Source organism: Anomaloglossus baeobatrachus, chromosome 8 (genome assembly GCF_048569485.1).
Source record: "Anomaloglossus baeobatrachus isolate aAnoBae1 chromosome 8, aAnoBae1.hap1, whole genome shotgun sequence".
NCBI lineage: Eukaryota > Metazoa > Chordata > Amphibia > Anura > Aromobatidae > Anomaloglossus > Anomaloglossus baeobatrachus.
In genome coordinates, this window is record NC_134360.1 from 87,838,743 (window position 1) to 87,851,497 (window position 12,755).

The 12,755-nt window shown below is 42.1% G+C and overlaps 1 protein-coding gene across 1 annotated transcript in view; it reads left to right on the forward strand.

Moving 5' to 3' along the window:
- The window catches only part of DMC1 (DNA meiotic recombinase 1), a 179,680-nt gene that overhangs the window by 76,744 nt on the left and 90,181 nt on the right, over positions 1-12,755 (forward strand). Inside the window, exon 6 of the mRNA XM_075320887.1 lies at positions 5,878-5,930. Within this exon, the coding sequence (XP_075177002.1) occupies positions 5,878-5,930 (53 nt within the window). The remainder of the gene's footprint in view (positions 1-5,877; positions 5,931-12,755) is intronic.

The following is a 12,755-nucleotide window of genomic DNA, read 5'->3' on the forward strand; positions in this document are numbered from 1 at the left end:
CTGTGAAACAATGTTCACAATGTGCCGTCTCAGAGCATGATCAGGTTCTTAATCTACACGATCCACATGAAAAACAAGATAAATGACCTAAAACTCGTGCAATAGCACTAGCACTAGCATATGATGTTACAAGATGGAACATAACAGCCAGAAATTACTGATTAGAAGCAATATAGCAAATACACTGTGAGTAGGGAACCACAGGAGCTATTACCTGAACAGCTGAGCGGCAGGGATACAAGCAGAAAACAGCCCGACGGCCGTTTCGAAAACCTTTGTCAAGGTTGTACTTTCCCACTTGAAGGGACTCTTTTAAGACATTGCATAGTTATTTTGCCCCCGAATGAAGCACACAAGAAAACAGGAATTTTTGCACTCACAGTAAATTCTCATGTAGCCTTCGTTGGGAGACCCCGCTACCTTGTTGTCCTATTAGGCGTGTGTATATGTCGTCTTTCTTCTCAAAGTTCTGTGGGGTTTTTCTTTTATTCCTTGAGTTCTTTGATTTCTCCTACTGATATTTCACTGCTTGGTGTTAGCTTGGCGCCCTTCGGTATATGGAGCCCGAAGAAGAGGAGGCACTTAATGTGTTCTTTGGGTCCAATAAATGAAAGTGACTATTCAAAGAGTTTTATGCTAGTTTTTGGCTTAGTCACTTTTTTTTGCGCAATGGGAAATCACTAATAAAAAAATTGCAACTTTTGGTGTTTTCGCACCAGTTTGAAGCAGCTATGCTTCAAACTATGGGAGGGAGCTAGGCAGGAGCCAGGCCGAATCAAAGCAAGGCTATGTCCACCAGTCAAATTTAGCAAAAGTATAATAATTTCTAATGTCAGGAATGTTACTCCAGTCCCTGACTGGAGTAACAGTTGAGAGGAGGTGCATGCCACTGTATAGATGAACCAAATTTATAGTTGATGTACACCTTTTAATGGTTTTAGTGCATCCTACTCCAAAACACCCCTTTATTAACACTGGTGTATTTATAGTGAATCTTAATGATCTTCTTGTCAGACTCCTGTTGGCAGCAGACAACACCCATAGTTTCTGTGCCCGCCAGTAAAGCCTACAAAAAGATTATTTTATTGTATCATACATTTTCTTTCTTTTTACTACATGCTTTTCTGAAGTACATCAAAAACCTAAGAAAATAATCCAGTTCAAAATCTAAACAAAATATAAAATGGCACCAAAATCTGTATAAAAATACTTTGTAAGCCTTTAATTTCAAAACAAATACCATTAACTCAAAGTATTGTATAAAGGACGGTTTATAGTGTTTTAATAAGTATTTTAAATGGTGTATTTTAATTATGGCATTTTGTGCATGTGTTTTCATGAGCATCTACGTTGTATTGAAAAACAAATATGAAGAGAAATATTTCATGTCTTTAGAATGCAGCATTTTGATATAACATCAATTACACTGAAATGCTGTTTTTCTGTACAAGTAAAATATATCTTTGTACCGTGTTAGCCAGTAGAGGTAAAAAAATTTGTTTAAAAGAACAGAGAGTCCTCAGTGGTTGATACCTTTTAATGGCTAACTGAAAAGATGGTAATAATTGCAAGCTTTCGAGACTACTCAGGTCTCTTCATCAGGCATGGTATAACACAAAATCTGAAGAGTCACGTATTTATACACAACAGGACTTAGAATAGTGCAGTAAAAAAAAAAAAAAAAAAAAAAACAAGTTATATGAAACAGAACTATCTCTATGGCAGGGGGACAAGCTGTTCTAGCCATAAATACTGCTGCAGTTCAGTGTGAAAGTTTTATTGTCCTTTGATAAGGGTCTGGTCCAGGGCTGTGACGCCCCCAGATGGTCAGAGGAGCACATCTTTTAACTGATGTAAAAAGACATGAAGGTCCCTTATACTCATGAGATATTTAAATGGCAAGGAGGAGACGTGAAAGGTGGAGCCACTATGGTGGAGAGGAGGGGGTTGTGTCAGAGGCCACATAGCTCGAAAATACCTCACGTCAGTTATATGTTACACTGGAAACTAATATTATTTTTTAGGATATACTTCATTTATCTATTTCTTGTAGTTTGCAGCGTTCTATGTTACAACTTATTCTTTTTTTTTCATAAATGTAATAAACTGTGGTAAAATGAAGCCATTTGTCTCTAAATTATTGGGCTATGTGCACATGCTGCATCTTTGTGGTGACCACAAATATGCAAGGTTTTGGCCCCCAAAAAAACGCATCCATGGCAAATATGCATCCAAAAAACGCATGCATTTTGCCACATTTTTTTTGCCACATTTTGCCGCGTTTTTACTGCATTTTTGCCCAATGTTTTTTTTTTAAGTCAATTCTACTGATAGATAGAAAGAATAGGTACCGCAGATAGAAAGAACATATTAAATAGATAGAAAGGAAGAACATATTAAATAGATAGATAGAAGAACATCTAGCATAGATAATAATAATGAACAGATAGAAAGAAATAGCTTGATAAATAGAGCGATAGCTAGCTTGCCCAGCTGTTTTTTTTTTTTTAATTATTTTTTGGTCAAAAATTGACGTGAGGTCACCCCCATTTTTCATATCCAGGACAGGAACAGCAGCAGCTGCAGGCTGTTACAATCAGCTGTCTGCTGTACCTTGGCTGATTCTGAAAAATTGAAGGGATCCCACACTTTTTTTTTTATTATTATTATTTATTTAAAAAAAAAATTATGTGGAGTCCCCCCTATTTTCTAAAACCAGCCAATGTACAGTAGACAACTGGGGGCTGATATTATTAGGGTGTGAAGGGCCATGGTTATTTGGCCCCTTCCAGCCTAACAATAGCAGCCCCCAGCTGGCGCTGGACCCGGCTCTTCCCATTACCCTGGTACGGTGGCAATTGGACTAATAAGAAGTTAATGGCAGCCCACAGCTGCCACTAAACCCTAGATTAGTAATTAGAGGCATCTATCAGACCCCCATCACTAATCTGTAAGTGAAAGGAAGTAAATACAAACACCCAAAAAAATCCTTCATTTGAAATAAAAGACCGAAATCACCCTCTTTCACCACTTTATTAACCCCGAAAACATCTTTGCAGGCCCAACGTAATCCAAACAAGGTCCCACGACACTTCCAGCACTGCTACATCTGAAGCTCAACGCAAACGCCATAGAACATGACTGCCCGATGTGAGCTCCAATCAGCAACTGACGTTAGTTGCACAATCAGTGGTGACATCACTCAGGTGATTTGCGGTCACAGGTGGTGAACTCTAGGTGGCCGCGACTAACCTGAGTGACATCACCGCTGATCATGGCTCAGTTGCTGCCTGAACCTCTCAGTGGGCAGTCATGTTCTATGGCGCTCGCTGTGAGCTTCAGGTGTAGCAGTAGTGGAAGCATTGTGGGACCTTGTGTGGTTTATGTCAGACCTGCAGGTATGTTTTTGGGGTTAAAAAAGGGGTAAAAGAGGGTGCTTTTTTGTTTTTTATTTCAAACTAGCTGTACTACCCGGCTTTGCCCGGGTTAATAACTGTGTGACGACATGGACTCTCATGGGTTAAAGTTTCTTAACATTCAGCCAGACGTATTGTTCTTTTGTGTATTACCTCATGTTTATTTAGCTATTGTTTCTCCAGACCCTTCCAGTAATCATTGTAATGTAGTTGTGTATTGCTAATGTGATTACCTTTGTAGCCATTGTCTAGTCGGTGACTTGCAGACCCCATGTAGATATCCTCAGACTTTCTACCCACATCATTTAAATGAACATTATCCATGCACCTTGAAATTCATCCAATGGGAGAAGCAATCTTGTCCAACCAATCCGATTAGGACGCAGTGTATCCAAGTGGAAGGCTGTGGCTATAAAAGGGATTTCTTTAAGTCACCAGGTTGTTGTTGATGGATGTGCATGATCCAGCCTAAGCTCTTAGGAGCTGGCTAGAGGATCAGGGTACCTTGTGGCTTCAATCTAGGGACTTCGGTTCCGATTGGAGACCATATCCACAGTCTAGGGATTTCCGGCTGCCAGGATTATATCATCATACCAGAGACTACTTAAGGAGGAAACCCAGGTTGGGACAAAATCGGTCACCTGGTAAAGACTTTGCAGACCTCAGCCAGCTTCCTAAATCTGGCGTTATTCCAGTCACGGTGGGTGCCCACCGAAAGCGGGGTGCTGCTGGATTAGAGTAATTAGCCCTGGAACCTCTGAGGCATGGACATTCTAAATGCCTGGTGAGCCAGCGGAAGGGTGATACTCTGTTGCCTGTTACATTTGTGTGTTTTGCTGGTTATGTGTTATGTGCCGTTAATACTTTGGGGATCCAATAAAGTCTAATTATTGTGGTTCCCTCACCCTGTGTTGTCTGAGTAGTGTTCCGCCCACGGTTACATCAGTTAAAAGATGTGCTCCTCTGACCATCTGGGGGCGTCACAGCCCTGGACCAGACCCTTATCAAAGGACAATAAAACTTTCACACTGAACTGCAGCAGTATTTATGGCTAGAACAGCTTGTCCCCCTGCCATAGAGATAGTTCTGTTTCATATAACTTGTTTTTTTTTTTTTTTTTTTACTGCACTATTCTAAGTCCTGTTGTGTATAAATACGTGACTCTTCAGATTTTGTGTTATACCATGCCTGATGAAGAGACCTGAGTAGTCTCGAAAGCTTGCAATTATTACCATCTTTTCAGTTAGCCATTAAAAGGTATCAACCACTGAGGACTCTCTGTTTTTCTGTAGTCATTTTCATAGTTTACTATCAGCAAACATCTGGTCAAAAAGAACAAGTTTGAGAAGGCATAAACAATAAAAACAAAACATTTCTGAATTCTATTGGGGGGTCGTGCATGCCTGTCTCTTGACACATGGCTTCCAGATACACAAGCCACTGTGTATCCACCGTTTTATGGGGCTGTTTTTATTGCACTGCATAATAAAGACCTTTTAACACTAGAAGTTCCAGAAATTTCGAGCTCCCCCTGAAGTCCCGAAAGAGGGTCAAATGACCCTAAAGCCCCCGTCACATTTAGCGACTTACCAGCAATCCCGAAAACGATGTGACCTGATAAGGATTGCTGGTAAGTCGCTGGGAGGTCGCTGGTGAGATGTCACACAGTCAGACCTTACCAACGACTCAGTAACGATGCAGGTCGCAGTAGCGACTTGTATATTGATCTCAGCAGTCACTGTGACCCTGTCACACAGTGTCAGACATAGTGATGCGTCCTGCCCAGCAGGACATAGCCTTTGAAGAAAATGGTCCAGGACATTCAGCAACGACCGGCGACCTCACAGCAGGGGCCAGGTCTTTGCTGGATGTCATACATAACAAGATCATTAGCGAGATCACTCTTGCGTCACAAAAACCGGGACTCAGCAGCGATGTCGCTATCGATGTCGCTTAGGGAGACTTGGCCTTTAACTACTGAGGCAAACCCAAAGTCTATTAAAGAATTTTTTTTTTAAATGGATTTCTTTGTGTTTAGCCCCATTCACACATCAGTATTTCATCAGTAATAATAATAATAATAATAATAATAATAATAACAATAATAATATTTATTCATTTATATAGCGCTATTAATTCCACAGCGCTTTACATACATTGGCAACACTGTCCCCATTGGGGCTCACAATCTAAATTCCCTATCAGTATGTTTTTGGAGTGTGGGAGGAAACCGGAGACCCCAGAGGAAACCCATGCAAACACGGGGAGAATTTGCATGCCAAAACCTGGAGTGTCTCCATAACACAGAACAGGTGTCAATCTTTCAAGTATAGATTTTCTCTCTAGTTTCACTCATGGCTTTAGCATAAAAACACTGATGCAAAAATACTGGTGTGGGAATGATGCCTTACACAGTTTTCAGTACAGCTACGGTATTACTAATTGGTATGTTTTCTTTCAGCAAGCTATTAGGAGGTGGTATTGAAAGCATGGCAATAACCGAGACATTCGGAGGTAAAAATTTACCTTTATCTAATAAACAAAACACTGCAGAATTTTACAATGTAAGGCTAAGTTCACACAGGGCATCTTTTGCTGCGTTTTTTAGGTCACAAAGATGCACCAAAATGCATGCATTTCCTTCTCCCAGCAAAGTCTATGAGATTTTGATTTTGCTGTCCACACTGGGCATCTTTCATTGGCTGCACACAAGATGCAGCATGTCAATTTTTTCTGCGTTTTTCCAGTGTTTTTGAGCCCTTTAGTCAATAGATTTGACTTAAAAACGCATTGGGCAAAACGCGGTAAAAACACAGTACGTTTTTGTTACAATTTACCGCGGTGTGTTTTTGGTGCATTTTTGATGCACTCAAGATGCACTGACAAAAAGATGCCACGTGTGAACATAGCCAGAGGGTATGTACGCACACTAACTTCAGCACACTAAGGCTGCGTGCACATCAGCGGTATCCTGCCGCAATGCCGGATCTGTCAGAAATGCAGCACAGTTCAATACAGTGGAAGATAAGGTCACATGCCGTGGCCGCATGTGGCCGCATGTGTCCTTAACTTGCTGCGATTCCATTTAACTGTATTGAACTGTACCGCATTCCTGACAGATCCGGCATTGCGGCAGAATACCGCTGATGTGAAACCAGCCTAAGGGCTCATGCGCACGTTCCCAAATGGCATGCATTTACGCTGCGTATAGCACTGCAGCGTAAATGCATGGGTTCTGCGTCCCCTGCACAATCTATGAAGATTGTGCATGAGACGTGCGCACGTTGCTTTTACGAATGCAGCGATTTGGGTGCTAAAATTTTGACCCAAATCCGTGCATTCATAAAAGCAGCATGTCAATTATTTGTGCATTCTGGATGCAGCTTCCACTGTGTCTATGGTGGGGACAGCAGCCAGAACGCATGAAATCAGCTTTTTTTTAACAAAAATACTGCATTCATTCTGCAGCGATTTGAAGCGCACAAGTGCTGGCAAATCGCTGCAGAATAATCAGCAGTTACATGCACATGAGCCCTAAGTTTGGCAGAAAAACTGAGGGAAAAATGCACAAACATTTGACATGCTACTTTTTTAGAATTTGCAATTTTTTATGTTTAGCAATAATGTCTAAGGTGGGATTAGGCAAGAATCATAATAACAATTTTGCGTTAAATTTTTAATGAAGTTTCGAGCCTAAGGCTATGTGCGCACTTTGCGTTTTTTCATGCGTTTCCGCAGCTTTTTGAACTGCAGCGTTTTAATGCGAAAATGCATGCGTTTTGATTTTCAAGCAGTCTATGGAAATCCAGTGTTTAACATGCTTTTTTGATGCAGAAAACATTCTTTTTTGACAAAATAAACGCATGCCTTTTTGACTTTTTAATAAGGGCATGATATGTCCCTTTACACACACACATACTCCGACAATTAAATTAATGAAAATCCATAATTTAACGTTATTTTATGCATAAATATTATAACACTTAAAAATTTAATAAAATTAGCTATTTTGTGCATGATTTTATTCATATTTGTTATCATTTTTTTTCCATTTTTTTCATAGTGTTTGAATGTTTAAACTTTATTTAATAATGTATTTGTATTCAAAACGCATCTGACTTTAAGCAATGAAAAAGCATGTAAAACGCGGTAAAAACACGGCTAAAACGTGGTAAAAACGCAAGCATATTTATATCGTTTTTGTGGTCAAAACCAAATTTGACAAAGACAATTTCTGCCAGAGGATGCGTTTAGAACTGCAATAAACTCAACGCAAAGTGCGCACATAGCCTAAGAAATGAGTAGAGACAAAATAACAGTGATAGGTTTGAGTTGCCCATTTAATTTAACCTTTTTTGACAAAAACAATTTCTGTTTTTGTTTTTTCCTCCCCTTCTTCCCAGAGGTGTGTAGTGTAGTGTAGTGTACAGTGTACTGTAAAATTGGAAAAAATTCTAAGGCTATGACCGCACTTTGCGTTTTTACCTGCGTTTCCGCAGCGTTTTGATCTGCAGCGTTTTCATGCCAAAAGGCATGCATTTTGGTTTTCCATGATAGTTTATGCAAAATGTTGATTTCTAGACCGCACTTTGTGTTTCAAAACGCTGCGTTTAATTTGCATAATTTGTGGCAAAAATCATGCGTTCAAAGAAGCAGCATGTCAATTGTTTTTGCTATTTCTGCAGCGTTTTGATAACATTGAAGTCAATGAGAAGTAGCAAAAAGCAACAAACATCAAAAATCCAGCGTTTTACATGCTTTTTAGCTGCAGAAACAGTGCGTTTTGTACTACAAAAATGCATGCTTTTCTAACTTTAAAAATAATGGAATAATATGTCCCTTTACACACACACATAGTCCGACAATTAAATTAAAGGAAATTATGATTTTATTGCTATTTTAGCATTAAATATTATAAAACCGCTATAATTTCATGAAATATAACTATTTTCTTTATTAATTCACAAAATATATGTATTGTTTTTTTTTTCTTTTTTCATTCTGTTTGACTGTTTAAACTTTATTTAGCAGTGTCTTGTTGTTCAAAACGCATCTGTCAAAACGCAGGTGAAAAAGCATGTAAAAAGCGCTGAAAACGCATCTAAAACGCGGTAAATATGCATGCGTTTTTAGCGCTAAATTTCTGGAAAAGGCAACTTTGGCTAAATCAATTAAGGCAAAAACGTGCGTTTATAACTGCAAGTAGGACGACGCAAAGTGCGGTCATAGCCTAAGTGTGTTGAAATTGTGAAAACCCCCTCGCAATTGTGACATTGTTTTTTGTGTGGTAAAAATGATCTGGCAATATGATTCTCCTTATCAGTATGATACCAAACATGTCCAGTTTTATTTATTATTATTTTGATGGTGAAAAAAAAATCAGAAATTTGAAAAATATTTTTTTTAGGTTGTGCTGCCATTTTCTGAAACCAATAATGTTTTCATTTTTCCATCACTGCAGTTGTGTGAAGGCTTACCGTATTTTTTGTGAGGCAAGATGATGTTTTTATTCATACCATTTGGAGACAAATATGACATTTTTGTGGTATTACAGCCACCGAATAAAAACATAACTTTGGCATTTTTTTTTTTTCTGTTTACGAATCGCATTAATTTAGATTTCGATATCAGGCTTTTTTGACACAGGGCATTACCATATATGTGTATTGTTTTATCTTTATTTTTAATGGGGAAAAGGGGGGTGATTTGAACTTTGCTTTTTTTCATGTTTTAAAGGGGTGGTTCACCCATTTTTTTTATTTTCTGTCGAAGTTCTACTTACAATTCTAGGTATTTTCTCCACTGGCCTGTATTTCCATTTCTGGCACTGAGCGGCGCTATGCTGCACGCTCAGTGCCTGTCACATGACCCCCTGGAGCTGTGGCCGCCGGCATCCTCTGACGTCCCGGCATTTCCGGGCTCTCAAACAAGACGGGTACGTCACAGGATGCCGGCGCCACTCAGATTGAGTGACAGGGCTGTGGGCGGTGACTACCGCACGTCACAGCCCAGCATCGAGGGGAGGATCCGGAGGACGTCAGTGTGGAGCGGAGGCGTCCGGCAGATGGTGAGGCACAGGGCGCCAGTGTGCACTTCCGGTGGGGGGGTTCTTCAGCTGAATCCCCCCCCTGCACGTAAGTATGTGATCACACTGTCCACCCGCCCGCTCTGCTGCGATGTCAGGAGAGCGGCCGGTGTCGGGCAGTGTGATCGTGTGCTCCTCCCAGCAGCAAGACACTGACAGGCATGTCGCCGCTGTGCTCTGCCATCTGTCCTGCTGCATGGGACCAACTGTCTGCACTCTGTCACCTGCACCACAAGTCAAAGAGTGGAGACAGTTGGTGACAGAGCACCTCTTCCCCCCCTCTTCTTTCCCCACTCTCTTCTCCCCCTCTCTCTCTTCTCCCGCCCCTCTCTCTCTTCTCCCCCCCCTCTCTCTTCTCCCCCCCTCTCTCTCTTCTCCCCCGCTCTCTCTCTTCTCCCCCCCTCCTCTCTCTTCTCACCCCCTCCTCTCTCTTCTCCCCCCTCACTCTCTCTTCTCCCCCCCTCACTCTCTCTTCTCCCCCCCCTCACTCTCTCTTCTCCCCCCCCTCACTCTCTCTTCTCCCCCCCCTCACTCTCTCTTCTCCCCCCCTCTCTCTCTTCTCCCCCCTCTCTCTCTTCTCCCCCCCTCTCTCTCTTCTCCCCCCCTCTCTCTCTTCTCTCCCCCCTCTCTCTCTTCTCCCCCCCTCTCTCTTCCCCCCCTCTCTCTCTTCTCCCCCCCTCTCTCTCTTCTCTCCCCCCTCTCTCTCTTCTCCCCCTCTCTCTTCCCCCCCCTCTCTCTCTTCTCCCCCCCTCTCTCTCTTCTCCCCCCCTCTCTCTCTTCTCCTCCCCCGCTCGCTCTCTTCTCCCCCCCGTTCGCTCTCTTCTCCCCCCCCCGCTCGCTCTCTTTTCCTCGCTCTCTCCTGGCATGGTCAGTACAGAAATCTCTCCATCGTGGAGGGGTGAGAGGGAGTAATAAACATGGAGTCCCTACTGTGTCTGTATATTTATTTCTAATAAAGTATTTTTCTCTGTGTGATGTCTTTTTTTTTTTTTTTTAAACCCTTTGTTGGAGATTCTTAATGGCCAGGTTAAACTTGGCCTGACATTAAGAATCTCGGGCTTTATGCCAGCTGGTAAAACAAAGCTGGTATTAACTCCTTATTACCCAGCGTGCCACCTGCCACCAGGGCCACTGGAGGAGTTGGATACAGCGCCTGAAGATGGCGCTTCTATGAAAGCGCCATTTTCTGGGGCAGCTGTGGACTGCAATTCGCAGTGGGGGGCCCAGAAAGTTTGGGCACCCTGCACTGTGGATTCCAATCCCCAGCTGCCTAGTTGTACCTGGCTGGACTCAAAAATTTGGTGAAGCCCACATCATTTTTTTTTTTAATTATTTCATGAAATTCATGAAAAAAAAAGGGCTTCTCTATATTTTTGGTTCCCAGCCGGGTACAACTAGGCAGCTGGGGGTTGGGGGCAGCCCGTAGCTGCCTGCTGTACCTGGCTAGCATACAAAAATATGGTGAAGCCCACGTCATTTTCTTAAAAACGTTTTCAGGGAAAAACCTTTATAAAAAAAAAATGCTTCCCTGCATTTCTATTGCCAGTGAAAGTAACACCAAGCAGCGGGGGCTAGCAGCCAGTAGCTGCTTTGGTTACCCTTAGCAATAGAAAATGCAGCGGGAGCCCACAAACAATGTGATTTTTTTGTTTTTTTATTTTTAATGAATTTTTTTTTTTAAAAAAAAAAAAAAAAAAAAAATCGACATGGGCTTCGCCCATCGAGCACCAGAGCATTTTACTTCTCATTCATCCCAAGTAATCAGATGACTCCAGTGTCGGCCGATTACTTGTTCTGTGTCCCCCTGCATCCATCGCAGCGTGTACGGGCTGTGAGGTCAGCGGAGTGGAGACAGTGACATGCTCTGCTCTGACACATAGTGTGCTGCATGTCACTATCTTTCTCCACTCTGGTACTTGTTGTGCAGGTGACCGGATGCTACATGTCACTAACTGTCTCCACTATGGGACTTGTGCAGGTGAGAGTGTATACAGTTGGTACTATGCAGCCGAAATCACAGAGTGGGGCAGTTAGTGACATGTATCATCCGGTCACCTGCACAACAAGTCCCAGAGTGGAGACAGTGACATGCAGCACACTATGTGTCAGAGCAGAACATGCCACCAACTTGCTCTGCTCTGTCACCTGCGGTGCTGCATGTCACGTTTTTGCCGCGATTTGGTGCCTTTTTTGCTGCGTTTTTGCTCCCTGCATTTTTAATCAGTGCACAATGCCATTAAAGATTGTTGATGAAAAAAAAAAAAAAGGTCTGATGTCATTTCCTTATTCAAAATGTTCATTGTATGCAGGAGAGCAGACAGCAGCTGCAGAACTACAAGGCTCAGCATCCTCCATTCACTAGTGTATGCAGGAGAGCAGACAGCAGCTGCAGAACTACAAGGCTCAGCATCCTCCATCCAGGACTGTATGCAGTTTTTTACCCAAAAAGAAAAAAAAAATGACATGGGCTTCGCCATATTTTTGTATGCTAGCCGGGTACAGCAGGCAGGTACGGGCTGCCCCCAACCCCCAGCTGCGTATTTGTACCCGGCTGGGAACCAAAAATATAGAGAAGCCCTTTTTTTTTAATTATTTCATGAATTTCATGAAATAATTTAAAAAAAAAAATGACGTGAGCTTCGCCTAATTTTAGTGTCCAGCCGGGTACAACTAGGCAGCTGGGGATTGGAATCCACACTGAAGGGTGCCCAAGCTTTCTGGGCACCCCCACTGCGAATTGCAGTCCGCAGCCACCCCAGAAAATGGCGCTTTCATAGAAGCGCCATCTTCTGGCGCTGTATCCAACTCTTCCAGCTGCCCTGATGCCGGGTGGCTAGCTAGGTAATAATGGAGTTAGGGCTAGCTGTATATTATCAGCTAGCCCTAAGCCCGAAATTCATGGTATCATGCCAATATTAGACATGGCCACCATGAATTTCTAGTAATGATAAAAAAAAAACACAGAAAAAATATTTTTATTAGAAATAAAACACAACACAATTAGTGACTCCATCTTTATTGAAATAAAGAGCCCCCCTCCGCAGTAATCCTGGGTTAGGGTCCCGCGCCGTCCAATCAGGATCCAATATCATCTGATCGGTTTGCTGGAAGGCAAAGCGATCAGATGATGTGTCAGGTTAAACTACGTGAATCACATCACACATCAGCTGATTGTATAAAAGCCGATTATACAATCAGCTGATGCATCAGTGCAAAAAAAAAAAAAATAAATAAATACTCACGTCTGTGCTGAC